Source organism: Aotus nancymaae, unplaced genomic scaffold, assembly GCF_030222135.1.
Source record: "Aotus nancymaae isolate 86718 unplaced genomic scaffold, 86718_ANA_hifiasm-v0.15.2.pri h1tg000097l, whole genome shotgun sequence".
NCBI classification, from domain to species: Eukaryota; Metazoa; Chordata; class Mammalia; order Primates; family Aotidae; genus Aotus; species Aotus nancymaae.
This window is the reverse complement of record NW_026988512.1, coordinates 1,739,641-1,759,416: the sequence shown is the minus strand read 5'-3', so window position 1 is coordinate 1,759,416 and position 19,776 is coordinate 1,739,641. Positions and strand designations below refer to the sequence as shown.

Here is a 19,776-nt window from a genome sequence, read left to right as displayed (position 1 = left end):
TAGAGGGATAGATTTGAAAGAAGCTTATGGTGGTTTATGCTCAGAGTAACCTGGCTGGATAAGGTACATGGTGGTCAGAAAGAATTTTTCATTTGAGAGTGAAAAGTGTTTGATCAGTAGATTTAATTCTTAGTCTTACTTCATAAGACAGTTGTTAAGACATAAAGGTGAGTTGTATTTATGCAATTGGATTAAAAGGTAGCTAACTTCCATATAGGTACACTGAAAATAAAATGGCTAACATTTAATTTCAGTAGCCAAATTTAATTGTTATTTGTAACTTTTTTTTTCATTTTCGATGGACTACAATTATATTCTATTTCTATTTACTGCATACAAGATTAGCGTATTCATAGGGTTCCACAGGAATGGTTAAAAATATAGGTTTCAAGATGAGAACAAATTATAGTAGTTGCTTTTCATTACATCAGTTTTGACTTATTTCTTAAATCATCTGATTTGTGAGAATATGAAAATATCTATACCAGTTGGTTTTGTTCATTTTTTCATTATGGTAAAATTTATATAAAAATTACCATTTTAACTATTTTTAAGTGTATAATTCAGTGGCAGTAAGTACATTCACACTGTTGTGATACCATCACCCCCATCCATTTATTTTCCATCCATCCAGAATTTTTTCATCATTTCAAATTGACTCTGTATCCATTAAACAATAACTTCCCATTCTTCAATTCCCATGGCCTTTGGTAACCTGTTTTATTTTTTGTCTGTATGAATTTGCCTATTCTAAGTACCTCATATAAGTAGAATCATATAATATGTGCCCTTTTGTGGTACACTACTGATTTGAAAGAAATGAGTTGCAGTAATTATAGTCTGCAACTATAAGTTTTGTTGATGCCTTAGCCTGTTTGCTGCTGCTGTAACAGAATCCTACAGACTGGGTAATTTATAAAGAAGTTTATCTGGTTCATAGTTTTGGAGACTGAGAAGATCAAGGGGCCGCATCTCTCTTGTGAGAGCCTTCTTGCAGTGCCATAACATGGCATAAGGGCAGAGGATGGAACCAAGCATGCAAGACAGAGAGGAAAAGGGGGCCAAATTCCAACGATAACTAGCCCACTCCCCTGATAACAGCATTAATCTAGTCACGAGGGCAGGAGCCCTCATCACCCAGTTACCTTCCGAAGGCCCCCACCTCTCAACACTGCTAAATGGCAACACCATTTGGAGGGGACACTGGAACTGTAGATAACTGTTTTATAGATATTTTTATTTAAGTCTACAGAAGGATGTGCTTGTTATTCTTTTGTTGCTTAGTGCATATTTGAGTATTACAGGAAGTATTACATGAATTATATTTGTACTTCTTCCATACTCTTTTTTTTTTTTTCTTTTTTTTTTTTGAGAAGGAGTCTCGCTTTGTTGCCCCGGCTGGAGTGCAGTGGCACAGTCTTGGCTCACTGCAACCTCTGCCTCCTGGGTTCAAGCAATTCTTCTGCCTCAGCCTCCCAAGTAGCTGGGACTACAGGTGCACGCCACCACGCCGGCTGTTTTTTGCATTTTTAGTAGAGATGGGTTTTCACTACATTGGCCAGGCTGGTATGGAACTCCTGAGCTCCTGATCCACCTGCCTTGGCCCCCCAAAGTGCTGGGATTGCAGGCGTGAGCCACCGCGCCTGGCCACTTCTTCCATACTCTTTTAATTGGTTATGCCAGTGTGTCTCAGTAATTTCCAGTGGCTGTAAAACTTGAGAAATTTTGTAGCTTTTAGAAATTGCATGTCCGTATTGCCGGATTGCTTATGAAGTGATTAGAGGTTTCCAAAGTCATAAGTTTTGAGTTTACAAGTACAGTTCTTTTCCATGAAAATTTTGGTGTTGACAAATTATAGAATTTATCATTCAATTTAGTCTTAAAAGAACTGGAAATAATTACATATAACAAAACAGTAGGAGAAGAAAGGGGCAGAATAAAGTACCTGGAAACCACTAGAAGAACCACTGTTCTTTATATCAGTGTTTAAGAACAGAGACAAAATAAAGGTAGATTTGAATTCCTCAGGAGATATTAGAAAATAGAGATAAATATAGGTTTATGGCTTTAAAAAATTAAAGACAGTATGGGGGAAAGAAATGAGAATTGGGGCTCATGCCTATAATCCCAGCACTCTGGGAGGCTGAGGCGGGTGGCTCACCTGAGGTCAGGAGTTTGAGACCAGCCTGACCAGCATAGTGAAACACAAAATTAGCTGGGTATGGTGGCGCATGCCTGTAATCCCAGCTACTTGGGAGGCTGAGGCAGGAGAATCGTTTGTACCCGGGAAGTGGAGGTTGCAGTGATCCGAGATCGCCTCATTGCACTTCAGTCTGGGCAACAAGAGCGAAACTCTGTCTCAAAAAAAGAAAAAAAAAAAGAAAAGGAAGGAAATGAAAATTGGACTTTTAAGATGGGAATAGTATCTCAGATACTGTATCTGTATATCTGGAAAATATCATTATTTTAATATATTATAAATGGTTGTGATTGAAAATTCTTTCATGATATAAACTTTAACAGAGAACATTGGGAACATTTTTACTTTTTCTGTTTTTAAAAGTTATTTCCAAAAGTTTAAGTCAGAATGCCTGTTACCGGAGCATCCACCCTGTGTTGTCTCAGTGCTGCCATCTGGTGGTTATTATAGAGATCTCAACATGGTGCTTAAGGTGATGTAGGGCAACCGATGACACAGGTTTATACAGTCTCATGAGAAACTGAATGGAGATGAGTTGCCGTGGCAGAAATCTTACTTATTTATGACCATGAAATCACTTTCTGAAATTGCTTTGTAAACAGTAGAGCATTTGTGTACTACTGTAATTATCATTGTGCTGCACATGGCTTTTTATCAGGCTCATACCCAATTCATTGTTCTTTCTATGTAAGGTACTCTTATTATTTCTAGTTCTACAAGGTAATTCAGTTAATTATTCAGCAGTACTTATTGAGTGACTACTGTATACTAGGCATTGTTTTTAGTAGTAGGAATGTGGTCCTAAAAAACAGATGAAGATCAGAGCCTTCATAGAAGTTACATTTAGTTAAGAATAAATAATAAGATACGCATACATACGTTAGTTAATGAAAAGGGTTAAGGAGAAAAAAAACAAAGCAGGGAAGGAACTTCTGAATTATTGGGGTTGCTGGGTTACTGTGAAATGCTAGATGGGGGTTCAAAAAAGACCTTACTGAGAAGATGACTTCCTGCCTAGAGATCTGAAAGATCTAGGGAGAAACATTCTTGATATGGAGGAAAGCAGATGCAAAGGCCCTGTGCCTGTAACCGCTGCCTGGAAGGAAACATAAGCAAGGAAGCTGGAGTGGAGTACAGAGGGAGACAGCAATAGAAGATGAAGTCAGGAAGGCAACTGAGCGAGAGGGCGGGGAGTACAGATCGTGGATTTAATCTGAAATGGAAGCAACTGGACTGGAGAGTTTAGGGTAGCTGAACGACACGCTTCGATTTACCTTTTAACAGATTCACTGTGGCTGTTGTGTTTAATGGTATGTAAAGTCATTTGCTACAACCTTTCTTCTTTTATGAGCTGTGGGAACAGGTTTTCTTTATATAGATCATGGGAAAAATAAGGGATAAGAAAGAAGCTTGGATAGCTCTGAGAGAAATATATGGCATACTGTCTGCATAGATTTTTAAAAATTATGTTCGCTGATTATCAATAGTTTTTGTCTTTGTGATACAGAGCAATTGAAATCAGCTTGTAGAATTTTACTTGGAAAATATTATGAATATCTCTTCTATTTTTTCTATAACCACCTTAGTGCATTTCAGATTCGAATCTTATGGTGAGCCCAATATAGTTTTACCCTGCCTCACTGGTTTTCATGCTCATTAATAGTTTGGGAATGAGAGCGACCCAGAGTTATAATTTTTAAATACTTTTAACAATATAGTTTGGCAGATTGTAAAGCAAATCATGGTGTACTGATTAGTAGTGCTATTTGATCAACAAATTAAAGACAACTCATAGACGGTGTCTTAACCTAGATGATTTATTTAAAACATTTGTTGCTGTAGCTGGTCAGCTGAAATGACTAAACCCCTGAGGTACTGTTACTATTTTCCAAATTACACTTAAAAAACAGACTGAAATAATCACTTAGTTAAAATGTTACGATCATTGTCAGTAATAGTATTTCTCTGTGGATTTACTTTGGTTTGGTAGCTGCAGAGTTTTTCGTTTTTGTGCTTGGCCAAATAATATGCATATTTGGAGGGGGGCATGCCATGTGTGACTGAAAACTGTTTTTATACAACTTGAATCTGTTTGGAATAATGCCTTTATTTGACTTAACAAATTGCTTTTTAGCTTTATTTTCACACTATAAATATCAATATTGTGTAAACTTAAGTTGTCGTTATTGGGACTAAATCAGTAAATTGTTTTGTGTCATGGGTAAGCAAGGTCTAAGACTAGGGTTATTTGATAAGTGCTAGAATGATTTAGTTAAACTGTCTACCCATCTATAAGTAACAACACAGCCAGTTTGTCTGAATCACCGCGCCTCTGCCCTTCAGGTTTTCATGGTTTGGGGTAGACAAAGTCTAGTAGTGTGAAACTGATCATATATAAAAAAAGTATTAACAGTAATATTATGGGAACATACAGGGACATATGGGGATAATTTTGCTAGCGGTTTCTTAGTTATGATTTTAAATATTTTTTTTTTTGCGATGAGAAGCTTTACTGTCTTGGTCTGGATGGCAAAGATGCATGTTTGAAGACACAGATTACTCCATAGTCTTAACTTTATAAGACTGTGTTTCCTGTGCTGAAGAATAACAATAATTTGTTTTCCAGACTTTCTCTTTTTTCTTCCTTTTATGTTTGCTCTGTTAGGTAGTAATAAAATGATCTAATTTGTCCCTGAGAAGTAATAGCAGATTAGCCAAGTACTTTGCTGTACCTAAATATGTGAATTTTAGTAATTCAGTTTGAGTTGTGATACTGTTCTCAATCTTCCCTCTAGCTTCCTGTCCTAAAGTGGGCTTGTCTTTAGTGATGGCTCTAAACTCAACTTTTGTTCCTTTTTAACCAGACTGCTGAAGTGCTATAATGTGCTTTATATATGAATATGGTACTGTGACCCACCGTTCATAGGTCATTACATTGAATTGTGTACCTATAATAACTTTTCTAAAATTTAAATCTTGGCCATACTATTCCTCTGCCTAAAATCTCCCAGTTGTACCTTGGAGGCTACAGAATAAAGCTCAAATCTCATGACTGGCTTCTACCTTCTTCCTAGGCCTTCTTTAGAGGTTTTTTTTTGTTTTGTTTTGGTTTTCATTGCTAGATAAAGTCTTTCCTGACTTACTTCCCCAGTTCTTTTTTCATACCCCTTTTTGAGGAAAGGATGTGATAGTCTTAATTATGATTAAGCCATAATTATTAAGACAACTAGCTGTTCATCTCTCAGTCTCTTGGCTAGAGCACTACTGTTAGCTTGTTTGTGTTGGATGTTTTCATCTTGATGTTCCACCCAACTCTCTCATTAATCTGTTTGCTTTTCTGGCTTATTCTGTGCCAGCCACTTAAGGATTGGTGTTCTCACCTTAGCTCTCTTCTTTACACCTTTCTTCGTGAGAAAACTTATCAACTCTGATGGCTTTAATGCCGTTTTGTATGTATATGGTTTCTAGATTTTTAAATCCAGACCAGTCTCTGTCTTAAATTTCAGATCTCCCTGTATTATATTGTCCATGGGTATTGCTATGTGAATGTTACATAAGCATTTTTAAGCTCAGTAAGCCCTAAACTAAGCTCAGTTTCCCCTCCCAAACCTGATTCTGTGTTTTCTGCCTTTCTGAACACTTTTTTAACCTAGTGGGGCTGCCTGTTAAATGCTTCTGGAAAAACATAAGTCAAAGGGTGCTTCTGTGAAAGTACCTCCTTCCCCACTTTCCTCCTCTGCTTTCCATTACTGTAGTTCTATCATGGTACCTACAAATATTTTATTGTACTTTATCTGTTCTCCCCAGTAGACTAAACGCATCTCGATACTTTGTCCTTGGGGAAGCAAGTGAATGAATGAATGAACGAATGCATCTCGAGGACTTTCTGTTGCCATCCTGCACACCGCCTAGCATAAATAGTTGAGAGGTGACTGAGGGTACCTCCAACTAAACATTTAAAATGGAACTCATCAGTTTCCTCCAAATTGCTTTCCTTTGCTTTCTTCCAAATTTTCTGCTTTAAAATGACTCACTGTGCACAGTTGATAGCGTCTTTTCAGTTCCCTTAGTCATATTTAACTCACTTTCTTTTTCTGCTACTCTCACAACTGGTTTTAAGCCCATTGCTATTTCTTCTACTTCATTTCCTTAGCTTTGGTTCAAGTTCTCACTTGTCTTCACCAGACCATTGTAACTACTGTTTAAATGTTTTACCTATCTTTGGACTTTTCCTCATTTGTCTTTGATATTGCTACAATAATTATTTTTCTCCAATACAAGTGGATATATCCTGGTTCAGTAAGTTTGCCTGTAAGATAAAGTTCAATTAAAAAAACACATTATATTTTCATTTGAAAGCTATAATTAGGTAATTGCAAATATTTAATATATATATTTTAGTGAGTTGGAAAGTCCAACTTCTTTACCTTCAGTGGCCTACCTTTGGTGGCAGTCTTCATGAACTTATCTAGCTTCTTTCTTGTATTTTTTCTTTTCCTCCTTGTAGCAGCAGAAACCAAGTACTGGAAGCATTGGCCTTACTAGACTGCACACCTAAGTCCATTCTGTGTATACTACCTCTGTTGCCTTCTCTCCATCACTCTTAGGAGGAACATAGATTCAACTGCTCTGAACACTTGTTAGCTATTGTCCTTGGACAAGTTTCTAAAGATCCCATAACATAGTACCGGTACTTAATACATGCTGTCTTCCTCTTTCAGCCTTTCCCCTCCTCCACACCACAGTTGGAATTTCTCTTTCCTACTGCTGGAAAACACTTACTGTTTCTCTCTTACAGCACTTAATGTCTGTGTTTACTTGTGTATCGCTTACTGCTCTTCCAGTAGATAACATGCATTTTCAGGGCTTGGACTGTGTCTTCTTGAACTTATTCCAGTTGAATTTTTCAATCTTAAGGGTTTGTGTTTTAAAATCCACACTGTATCACTTAGTTTCTAAGTGACGAACATGACTGGGATATGATTTTTTGAAGTAAGGTTTCTAAATGGTCATCACAAGGACCGGTTGTAAAGACCTAGCCAGAACAGGCTTGTAAAAACTCACCTACTTAGTCGGAATTTAGGAGAGTAATACAATTGTCCTAAACTTACTCTCATAGGAATTTAAAACTATAATTTTAATGTCTTTATAGTAATACTAAATAAAAGTATTAGTACTGGAATGAATTGTGTTTTTCTTCACAGCCGGTTGCTGAACCAATCCCCATCTGTAGTTTCTGTCTTGGTACAAAAGAACAAAACCGAGAAAAGAAGCCAGAGGAGCTCATCTCCTGTGCCGACTGTGGCAACAGTGGTATGTGATTTCCTTCTGTTGTTGTTCTAAAATGTGTTACGAAAGCGAGAGGAAAGTATGTTTAACTTGAGTTTGTGTCCTTGATTCTTCTGAAATTAATACAGGCGTACATCTTTTAATGAGGGGGATGCATTCTGAGAAACATGTCCTTAGGCAGTTTCATCATCATGTGAACGTCATAGAGTGTTCCGACACGAACCAAGAGGGATGGCCCACTACATACCTGGGTTATATGCTGTAGTCTGTTGCTCATAGGCTCAAACCTGTGCAATACTGAATATTGTAGGCAATTGTAACACTGGTGAATATTTGTGTATCTAAACATATCTAAATATAGAAAAGGTACAGTAAAAATACAGTATTATGACCTTATGGGACTACAGTCATATGTGGTCTGTTTTTTCTTACTTGCTTTTGAGACAGAGTCTTCCTCTGTCGCCCAGGCTGGAGTGTAGTGGCGCTATCTTGGTTCATTGCAGCCTCTGCCTCTTGGGTTCAAGCAATTCTCCTGCCTCGGCCTCCCGAGTAGGTGGGATTACAGGCACCCACCACCACGCCTGGCTAATTTTTGTATTTTTAGTAGAGATAGGGTTTCACCATATTGGCCAGGCTGGTCTCAAACTCCTGACCTCAGGTGATCCGTTCTCCTTGGCCTCTCAAAGTGCTCGGATTACAGACATGAGACACTGTGCCCTGACATATGTGGGCTGTATTTGATTAAAACGTCCTTGTGTGATGCATGACTGTATTTTAATTTGATTATGATTTTAGCTAACTGAGATGAGCTTCTGCACTAGGAAGGGATTTGAATATATAGCTGAAATGTGTAATTCAGTTAATTTAAATCAGGTCTTAGTTTTTTTTTATATAAAACATTTTCTGTGGGGTTATTTTTTCCTGTTGGTCTGTACATTTCAGTATTTAACATCTGCTTAAATCACAGCAATCAGTTTGAAGTTATTGCTGGTTTCTTTAATAATCACTACTTAGTCTTTCTTGATTTATGCCTCAGGCTTGATGAATAGAACTAGGATAACAGATTTGTTTTTCTTGATGGAAACTTACATATGTCACATTGGGAAATAGTGTTGATACTGCAGTCTAGCAAGCAGTGTGAAATTCTGGGCCCTAAGAAAGAATTTGCAGAATCTCCTAATTTGCCACTTCCAGAGATACTCTTGCTCTACATTTTAAGAACTCAAAAGACGTTACAGGAAGGCCTTGGTAAACCAGCATTATCTTTGACTGTTGGCTTAATTTTCAGTGTTTTATATTGATAACAATCATGACTTAGTTTAGAAAACAGAAACCACACTAGATACTTCAAGAGAAAGGAAGTTAATATTGGACTTAGTATTTGTGAAATTGTTGGCGGGGCTGAAGAGGCAAGCTGGAGGCTGGGCTTTAACGACTGACACCTGGGTCACTGCAGAACTGACCCATCCAAGGAGTTGGTGTCTGGAAGAGGTGGAAGCAGGAGGGAGTCCTGCAGAACAATTGTGCTCTGTAGTTGGTGCTGAAGAGCTGAGTTTGGCCATCATCACAATAGCTCTGGATATCCACAAGGGAGAAGCATGGATACGGTTGTTTCCATGACTTTTCTTATCATTAGAAAGTAGTACTAGGAGGAGGATGATCTTTGCTTTGTTTTTGCCTTTCAAATATCCCTGGAGAACATACCGAGCTGTCAGAACTTAGAGCCTAGCTGCAGAGGAGTCTAAGAAATACAGTTTTTAGCTTTTCAGTTTATGCATAGAAGAAGGTGAGAATAGATCTTGAATGCTGGGTGATCATATCCAACATGCTATCACAAACTAAAATGAACTCTTGATGGATTTCATAGTTAAATATAAACCATAAATCATAAAAGATTAGATGAAAATACAATGGCATACCATATAATGCAGTGATTTTCAAATTCCTTAAATAAAACCCAAATATATGAAACATAAAATGAGTTTATTCTGAGTAAGGTGGGAATGAAATGGAGGATAGGGAATGTTGTGTTTACAGCCCTGCCTTCTAAGTAGCATTCTATTTGAGGTGGTTTCTGCATCTCTCTAAGCTAAGGATGAATATAATTTGAAAACTATTACTGTAGTAGTAACTTTTAAAGAAATTGTAGAACAATTAACTATTATCTATTGCTGCAGAAAATAAATTGCTCTAAAACTTAGCAGCTTAAAGCAGCAAAACATTTTTTACTTCATACTGTTTCTGTGTGTCATGAATTTGGGAGTTGCTTATCTGGGTCATTTTGGCTTGGTATCTTTGATGAGTTTGCTGCCAGGATTTTAACTGGTGCTGCAGTCATGTGAAGGTTTCCATGATGGCTCATTTACCTGGCTGGCAAGTTGCTGCTGCCACAGCCTGTTAACAAGAAGCTTCAGTTCTGTGCCATGTGGACATCTTCACAGGGCTGCATGAGTGCCTGCAACATGGCGGCTGGCCTCCCCGATGAGTATTTGAAAGAGAGTGAGGTGGAATGTGCAGTGTGTTTTGTAACCTGGCCTTGGAGTCACACTGTGTTATTTCAGCAGTATCTTCTTGGTTATGTAGATCAACCCAGTTATATGGGAGGGAGCTGTGAAAGTATGACTAGAAGGAGGCAAGAATGCCTAGGGAGCAGCTTGGAGGCTGGTTGTCACAGCACCCCAGGAAGAAAAGCATGGGGTTAGCTGGGTACATGAACATTGATATTTTCTAAATTAAAAAATAACATACCTAAAATAGAGCAAGAATAATTTGGGGAAAATAATTGCTTTAAATATGGCAAGGGGCCAGAAGCTATGTAAGTATAAAGAACATGTTTACATTTCTAAGCATAAAGTCTGAAGAGCAGAGCCTACGAACTGGCAATTTATATGAAAGAAAACTAATAATTGAGCCTATAAAAAGTGTTTTACTCAAGTAATAATAGGAACACATACTATAGTAGCAGCGAAGTATCATTTTATAGCTTTTGTAATAATCACAATTGAAAGAAAATAGAGCTCAAAGTTAGAGCTCATGTAATTGTGGTAAAATACTTGTTCTTTTGCTGGTAGCACTGTATATTATATCGTAGTTTTTGGAAGATGTTTTAGCAGTGCATATCAAGGTATAAAAATGTATAATTCATTTGACTCTCCAATCCCGCTTTCAGGAATTCATTCTAAGGAATTAATTTAAAAGAAATAATCTGTAAACATGAAGTAATTCACTTTAGTGTTCTCTAGTCTCAGTATTTAACAATAGGGAAATGGTTATGCAGGTTATAGTGTATCAATCAGTGGAATATGATTAGTTTAAGGAATATAAAGTTTACTTAAATAAAATTAAATAAAAACTGTGTATATGCTAAAATTACAGTCATGCAAGGGCTTTCAGCTAGTTTGAATAGGAAAAGTATAACATAAAAATGGCTGTTATTCTAGGATGATAGGATTATGGGTGAAATTTTCACACCTCTTGGATTTTCCTTCAGTGCTAGTGATGTTTTGATGATAAACTTGCTATCTCATAAAAGAGAAAATCCTTTAGGAATAGCAAAGAGAGGAGAAGATGATTTAACAAGCCCTTTCTCTCACCAAAGAAAAATAAACACAACCAACTTTTGGAGGAGAGAGAGGGACAGCTCTTTTTAGAGTTGAGGGCATATTGGCTACCCTTAATTTTTTAGAGTCAGATTGATAACTAACTCTGGGAAGAGGAAGCATGTTTTTTTTCCCTGTTGCTATTCATTCTGAACACCTTAGAAATACTGCTTTTGGTTTTAGTTTTAGCTTGTGTGCCTTAAATTGTGAGCAGATAACTCACTTTAAGTGACAGGATTTTTATTGTATACAGGAGTACCCCCTTATTCTTGGGAGTTTCAGGACCCCCAGTGGATACCTGAAAACTTGGATAAAACCGAACTCTGTTATGTTTTTCCCTGTGATTACATACATATGATAAAGTTTAACTTATAAATTAGGCACAGTAAGAGGTTAAGAATAATAGATAATAAAATAGAACAATTATAACAACATGCCAGCATCACTAGTTTTGTGCTTTGGGGCCATTATGAAGTAAAATAAGTAAAATAAGGGTTACTCAAAACAAGCGTGATAATAACACCAGCATGGTGATACCAACGATAGTCTGATAGCCCAGATGACCACTGAGTGACTAACAAGTGGGTAATGTGTGCAGTGTGGGTAATCACAGCCCAGTTGGGACAGCAGATCTCATTATGCTACTTAGAACAGTGTGCAACTTAAAACTTAGGAGTTGCTTATTTAATATTTTCACACTGCAGTTGACTGTGGGTAATTAAAACCTCAGAAAGCAAAACTGCAAATCAGAGGGGACTAACTGTATTTTTAAAATTACAAGTTACATGTTACCATTTAAAAAAACGGCAGCACAAAAGGGTATAAAAGTGCAACATAAAATCCTCTCCTTCTAGATAGATATAGCTCAATTTTCTAGGATGTTACCAATGTAAATAGTTTTTTGTATATTCTTTCAGTAATGCATATATGAACATTTCTCATATATGAACAGATATGTGTTCATATATTTACCGGCATTTGTACAAATATAATGCTTTGATGCAGGCTTAACAAAAGTTTGGAGTTTGTCAAGTTTTTTATAATCAAATTGTGCAGAGGGGGTCCTAATTTCTCTTTAACATTAATAAAACTGAATTGTGGTGCCAAGTCCTGATGAGAAATGTGTAGCAAACTTCCAGGAGCATCTTGCTTTATTTGATATGTACTTTGTATTTAAGATGATTGCCTTTTTCTACATAATTTCTTTAGTACAATAGCAAAATGGTTCTTGATTGTTTCATTCATGAATATTCTTCCTCATATTAGGCCATCCATCCTGTTTAAAGTTTTCCCCTGAGCTAACGGTTAGAGTGAAGGCCTTACGGTGGCAGTGCATCGAGTGCAAAACGTGCAGCTCCTGTCGAGATCAAGGCAAAAATGCGGTGAGCATCTTTGTCTTCTAATACGGGTGTTTCATTTATTAGAATGTCTGACCAGTGTTTTCATCTAAGTGTGGCTGGTTATTTTTCAGACACTTGGTCCAGTAGCATTTAGAATAGCCAGTAGCCTCTTTTAATCTACATGTCATTAGTTTAGAATACTTGTTCATTTAGACTTAGATTATGTCTAGATAATTTGTAAAGCACTTAATCATATATTTGCAGAGAGACTAAGCTACATTAAAGAAATACTCCCAAAATTTCTCTGAGCAGTACAGAGGCATTCATTTAGGATAGTCAGTTGATATATTAGCTACAAATTGTCCTTTTCTCATTATTAAAGCAGACCAGGGTTAGCTTATTTCTGGTTATTGGATAGACTTAAAACTAATGGAACTTTAGCTCTTTATCAAAGATTGGCTGGAACATAACTTTTTGCTAACTCTGTCTATTTACTTAGTTGATACGAATTAAGAAAACTTAATATTATGGTCACTCATCTCTTTTTTTAAGATCCTTGAAGCTTTCTAGGTTTTATGTGGTCATGATCCTAACATGTTTCTGCTTCATAAGGTTATGCAAAACTGTCCTTTCTTTTTTCTAATAGGATAACATGCTCTTTTGTGATTCGTGTGACCGAGGTTTTCACATGGAGTGTTGTGATCCACCACTCACACGGATGCCAAAAGGTGAGAAATACTTTCTGAAATCAAACTGGGAATATAAAGAAATATGTTAGTGAAAGCACATTTTATCTACTTTGTTAAATGAAAGAATAATTGGATCTTTCTTTTTGAGGTTGTATAAGTAGGAAGAGAACTGTCACCTTAAAAGGTGGGGATCTGGTTAGGTATCTTAACATTCTTATATGGTATGGATGTATTGTTATTTTCAATATATAGGCATCCATGAAGAGTGAAGTGGTTCATTTATACATATTTGCAGAAATATGTATACTTCTCTAGCTAGAAGATAAAATACTTGGCTTAATATATCTTGAAAATACCTCTTTCTTGAAAGGAGGAAATAAAATAGTATTAGATCATGTTGATTATATCATAGCTTAGCACTTTTGAGGGGCCTAGAGCTATAGAGATACAGTTTATTCAAAACTTAAACCTTTTTATGAAGTACATTGTGAACAAAAAAGTGTCGAAATCATAGGGGTGCAGTTTAATGTTACTCTTTTCTTTTGGTTCCTGTTCATTGAGAGGTATTTAGTTTGGGGACAGTTGCCTTTTGGTTGGACTTCCATATTCATATGCTTATGGTTTCTTTTTAAAAAAACTTCAGTCAGTTACTCCTTTTTGTCCTATCACAAATTCCATTTTAACTCTGATTTTATAATTTATGGGTTTCTTAAGTAAAATGCCTATAGGATATTTCATATCATTTGTTTGGAAAAAGTTTTCTGTTGATGGGAAAGGACTTAACCATACTTTGTAGCCATGTTACCACTTGAGGTTTTTACTTGAATTCACTTATTCCCTACCCCCCAGATGGAGTCTCACACTTTCACCCAGGCTGGAGTGCAGTGGCATGATTTTGGCTCATTGCGATCTCCGCCTACCAGGTTCAAGCGAGTCTCTGCCTCAGCCTCCCAAATAGCTGTGACTACAGGGGTGTGCCACCACACCCAGCTAATTTTTTTTATTTTTCCTAGAGATGGGGTTTCCCCATGTTGGCCAGGCTGGTCTGGAACTCTGGGCCTCAAGTGATCCCGTCCACTACGGCCTCCCAAAGTGCTGGGATTATAGGAGTGAGCCACCGCGCCTGGCCTGAATTCACTTACTGATTGTTACTTTTTGAAAAGTCTTAAATTTATAAATATTAAAAAATAAATACCTTTTCTATATTTGAAGTCTGAGCAAAGGACCTTCTTAGAATCCTTAAGATAAGAAAGATTTTTTTTGGCTGGGGGGTTGGGGTGAAGATGGAGTCTTGCTCTGTCGCTCAGGCTAGAGTGCAGTGGCACTATCTCGGCTCACTGCAGCCTCTGCCTCCTGGGTTCAAGCAACTCTCCTGCCTCAGCTTTCCAGGTGGCTGGGATTACAGGCATACCACTATGCCCAGCTAATTTTTTTGTAGAGATAGGTTTTCGCCATGTTGGCCAGGCTGGTCTCAAACTCCTGACCTCAGGTGATCTGCCCACTTCGACCTTTCATGTGCTGGGATTACAGATGTGAGCCACTGTGCTCAGCCAAGAAAGATTTTCTTAGGACTCCTTTCCTGTGTTTAACTTCTACATAAGAGATTATATAGCAGCTTGAGACAGGTAACATTTTAGTTTGAAATTATTCTAGCCTTACAGAAAAGTGGCCAAAGCAGTACAGAGAGCTCTCACTGTATCCTTTAGCCTAGCTTCCCCTAATGTTATCAGCTTACAAAAGAGTATAATTATTGAAACCAAGAAGTGAACATTGATAGGCTCCAATTAACTAAACTATAGACCTTATTTGAATTTCTGGTCCAGGATCCTACCCACGATGTCACATTACATGTAGTTGTCATACTTTCTTAGTCTCCTCCTGTCTGTGATAATTCCTCGACCTTTGTCTTTTTTTTTTTTTTTTGAGACGGAGTTTCGCTCTTGTTACCCGGGCTGGAGTGCAATGGCGCGATCTCGGCTCACCACAACCTCCGCCTCCTGGGTTCAGGCAATTCTCCTGCCTCAGTCTCCCGAGTAGCTGGGATTACAGGCACGCACCACCATGCCCAGCTAATTTTTTGTATTTTTAGTAGAGACGGGGTTTCACCATGTTGACCAGGATGGTCTCGATCTCTTGACCTCGTGATCCACCCGCCTCAGCCTCCCAAAGTGCTGGGATTACAGGCGTGAGCCACTGCGCCCGGCTCGACCTTTGTCTTAACTGACCTTGACACTTTTGAAGAGAACTGGTCTATTATTTTTTAGAAAGCTCCTCAGTTTGGGTTTGCCTGTTACTTTCTCATGATTAAATTGAAGCTGTAAATTTTGGCAAGAATACCACGGAAGTGATGTTGTGCCTTTCTCAGTGCATCATAGCAGGGGTTTATAATAGTGATGACATGTCTTATACTAGGAGTGTTAATTTTGATCTCTTGGTTACAGTGAAGCAACTTGATAGATATGTTAAAGTTACTCTTTTTTCCATTTGCTCACTAACTTTAGCATCTGTCAGTGGTGTTTGCATAACAGTGATTTTCTTTTTTCATCATTCTTTCTATGTTTATTAATTGGAATGCTGCGATAAGGAAGAGCTATTCCTTTGTTTCATTTATTCATTCATTTATTTATATCATTATGGACTTAAGGATATCATTTTATTCTAGGGGTTATAATCCACTGCTGTGATTATTTTTATCCAAATTGTCCCACATTTGGCTGTTGGGAACTCTTTTAAGTCCTGGATCCTTTTGACATGCCCCCATTTTGAAAAATTACTTCTTTGTTTTTTGGCACTACAAGAAGTTGCAGTATAATCCCTCCCCTGACCTGGAATCAAACATTATGTGGAAACCTGGCTTTTGTTTTTCTTTTTGTTTTTGTAGGATAGTAATTAGATACCAATATCTGGGTGCTAGATGTATAGCAGGGATATTTAGCTGTCAGTGGACTTCCAGTGTAGGCTTCAAGGTGTATGTGAGTGTCTTCCAATTATTTGTAGAATTTAGTATGTATATGTTTTAATGTTTATTTTGGGGGGTTATTCATCAGATTTTCCAATGAATCTTTTACTTGAAAAAATTAAGATCCTGACTTAGACTATCTGAAACCTTTCAGTGTATTTATATCTGTCATACTTGTATGTGGAATTTTATTTTTTTATAGGCATGTGGATATGTCAAATATGTCGACCTAGGAAAAAAGGACGAAAACTTCTACAAAAGAAGGCAGCACAGATAAAACGGCGCTATGCTAATCCAATAGGACGTCCAAAAAACAGGTTAAAGAAACAAAACACGGTGTAAGTTGTACTTGTGGCAAGGTGAGGGGAGAAAAGGATAGGATCTTCTCTATAGTGTAGGATTCACTTGTGTTCTCTATGAAAAATATTTTCCATTGTCCTATCTGGCACTTTTATAAAATAATAATGGCTAACACTTATGGAGCCCTTAATAAATGCCAGATACTGTTCTAAGCGCTTTTACATTGAATTGTTTAATTCTCCCAATAACCCAGTGAAATCTAGCTGCTGCTGTTACTTTCATTTTTCAAAGGAAGAAATTAAGGCGTAGTAAATGTTGAACTGGGATGAAAATCCAAGTAGTCTGGCATCAAAGTCTGACTTCTAACCATTGCCTATGTTGCTTTTCTTATATAAAAACAGGAAAAAAAAAGTTGTTACTGTGACATTTTACTTGTCTCTCTCCTGATCTTGTCTCAGTTGTTAATATCTATTAGGTATAGAAATCACTAGATACGTTCTTCCTATTGAACTGATGGCTAAGTCCCATTTTTGTGTTCTTCTTATTTGAAATAATTTGAATGTTTTCATCTGTTAGCAGAAACCAGAAATTTTGGACTAGAAAGCTGGGCTATGTCTGGAGGAGGTGGGGCAAGATTCAGTAGCTAGTTTTGTCTTTTAAAAAATATCTCTGTAGTAACTCACCTTTGATGATATGTAAATATCTTCAGGCTTGTCAACTTCCCTTTATTCACAAAAGTTTTACTGAATACACTTAGGACTATCTTAAGGGTGATATAACTGAAATCAATAGGCATTAGCAACCTGAACTGTACAGAACCAGTATTGTAGTCTATATTCAGAATCTTAAATCAAGCTTTGATTTTCCTCTAAAATGATGTTTTGATTCCTGGCTTTCAAAGAATAACCTGTCCTTGTGTTTTAGAGATAAAATGTAACTTTGAGTTGGTGCAGAGATCACAGTGTAGTAGAACTTTATACCTGAAAGGATCTTAGTTGTTTTCTAGTCCAATTGTCATTTTACAGATAAAAGCACTGACATAAATGTTTAGAAAATACGTGTTTTCTTCAAGTTGTATAGCTAGAAAGAGAGAGAATTATGACTAGAACAAGTCTTCTGACTCCTGGCCTTCCGTTCTTTGCACTATAAGTAGGCTTCCTGGAAGCAGATGTTTCTAATAATATTAATTTTCATTCATAGAGTACTATTTATAGTTTGCAGAATATTCGTAATACAGATTTTAATAAAGCTGTAGGTTCCTTACTAATTATATGTTATGTATTAAATAGGATCCTTATAAATATCTTTTTTAATAGTTACCCGTTCCCCTGTTTAATTCTTTAGATCAAAAGGTCCCTTCAGCAAAGTTCGAACTGGCCCTGGAAGGGGTAGGAAACGAAAAATCACTCTTTCCAGCCAATCAGCATCATCATCATCAGAAGAAGGATATTTAGAGCGGATAGATGGCTTGGACTTCTGCAGAGATAGCAGTGTCTCCTTGAAGTTAAACAAGAAAACCAAAGGGCTCATTGATGGCCTTACCAAATTTTTTACCCCTTCCCCTGATGGGCGGAAACCTCGGGGGGAAGTGGTGGACTACTCTGAGCAATATCGAATCAGAAAGAGGAGCAACAGGAAGTCAAGCACTTCAGATTGGCCCACAGGTAAGAGTTTGGAACAAACCAAGAAACAGATAGTATTCCATACGTGTATTATTTGGGATAACACTAATTATCTAGAGTAGATTTATATTTGATTATAAAAAATTGGTTATAGAATATAAGAACACATTGAAAAAACATATGTAGATGATACTGAGGTGAATAACTATAGCAGGAATTTAGAGGATAGAGATGCAGTTGCAGAATGGGACAGTAGGAACTCTTAGGCAAAAGGAAGCTGCTTTTTTGGTAGACCCACAAAGAATCTGCCTATAGAAACTTGGGGTGTAACCTTGAGGATAACTTTACATTTCATAAATTACTAAATAAATCATATGGTGGATGTTTTGATGCCTTGCTTATTCCAGGAAGGAAACTGGAAAGAATAGAGGTGGGTAAAATGCTGTTGATCTAAGCATGAAGAGAAGACCAAAATATATGCAGATGTCGTGAGGTCACTGACTTTTCTACTTTAGATCTTGGCAAATACAGCTGTAAGTTTTCATGGATTGCACTTAAAAAAGGGAGATAGAGAACCACAGCTCCAGGCTGCTTATGTATCAGGCTAAGTTTCCTAGTTTTCAAAGTAGAAAACATCTGTGGAGAGGACTTAACAATGTTGCAGATCATTCAGGACAGAGGAGAATAATTTGATTAGCTCTCCAATAAATTAAAGCTTAACATATTCTCATTGCCCAGCCTTGAATTTAGGGAAACTAACCCTATGAAGGAAGGGGAAAGGGCTGAAGAAAGTAGAATGAGAATGAACTCATTTTGGATCACAAAGGCCAGAGGTGTAGTGTCTCATCTGCTGCAAGAGAATTCCCTGACCTTGGTTTCCTCCCTGAATGTCTCCTTGGTGAGGGAGTGTATTCACTGCTGTCATTCCTGCTTTCAGAAATGGTTGATTGTCCAGTGCAGTAGAGAACGTCCTTGTCATTCATTGTCAGAGTCCCCTTTGTATGCTTTATTGATTGGTTTTTCTCACCACAGTGATGATTAACTAATTACTCTTTAAGCATTCAAGACTGTTCATGTCTTTATCAGCCATGTAGACTGTAGATAAGCTCCTGTCTGAGCATGTTTATCTGAGAAAATGTGCAGTCTGTTGAGATTGAACTTGGAAAGAATCTCAAAGCAAATCCTAATGAAGGACATTTTTGAATTAACCATTTGTACTGGAGATGGTTTATTAGAAGAATCTACTAGAAAGCTTTTGAACCAGAAATTGTTAGAGAAAATGTATAAAGTGTATAGAGAACCAATATTGAGCTTTAGGCATTGGTGTGAACATTTGCTTTAATAGGCTCTGTCATTTTCTTTATGAATTATAAAGTTTAAGTACCGAATGCTCTATTAGAACTGTGCCTGCATCTATCTGTGTCATGCACTAGGGGGCATTAAAGTCATATAGTACCTTTAGATTGTACTTTTTTCTTCCAGTTTGGGAATGCTGTCAACATTGAGTCCTTGACCTTTTTCTTCTTGTGTTAATAACAGATGACAATCTTTTAATGAAGTTTAAATTTAGCTATGTAATATTTTCAGAAGCTCTAAGACAATTCAGATTTCCACTATAAAGCACATGTAATACATAAATATTTATTGAGTAGTATTCTTCTAGGAGTCAGTTTAATGCTGTATTGTTCTTTGTTATATATTAAGTTCTTCAAATTGAAATAAAGACTTGAAATTTTTTCTAATTCATTTACTAATCTAAAGATAGTTAACATGTGAGT

The 19,776-nt window shown here is 37.0% G+C and overlaps 1 protein-coding gene across 3 annotated transcripts in view; it reads left to right on the top strand.

Moving 5' to 3' along the window:
* KAT6A (lysine acetyltransferase 6A) overlaps positions 1 to 19,776 on the top strand; it is a 118,759-nt gene that overhangs the window by 56,278 nt on the left and 42,705 nt on the right. For all 3 annotated transcript variants that reach the window (XM_064369997.1, XM_064369999.1, XM_064369996.1), the window contains 5 exons: positions 7,405 to 7,513; positions 12,355 to 12,470; positions 13,075 to 13,156; positions 16,279 to 16,414; positions 17,721 to 18,040. In XM_064369997.1, coding sequence (XP_064226067.1) covers positions 7,405 to 7,513; positions 12,355 to 12,470; positions 13,075 to 13,156; positions 16,279 to 16,414; positions 17,721 to 18,040 — 763 coding nt within the window. The remainder of the gene's footprint in view (positions 1 to 7,404; positions 7,514 to 12,354; positions 12,471 to 13,074; positions 13,157 to 16,278; positions 16,415 to 17,720; positions 18,041 to 19,776) is intronic.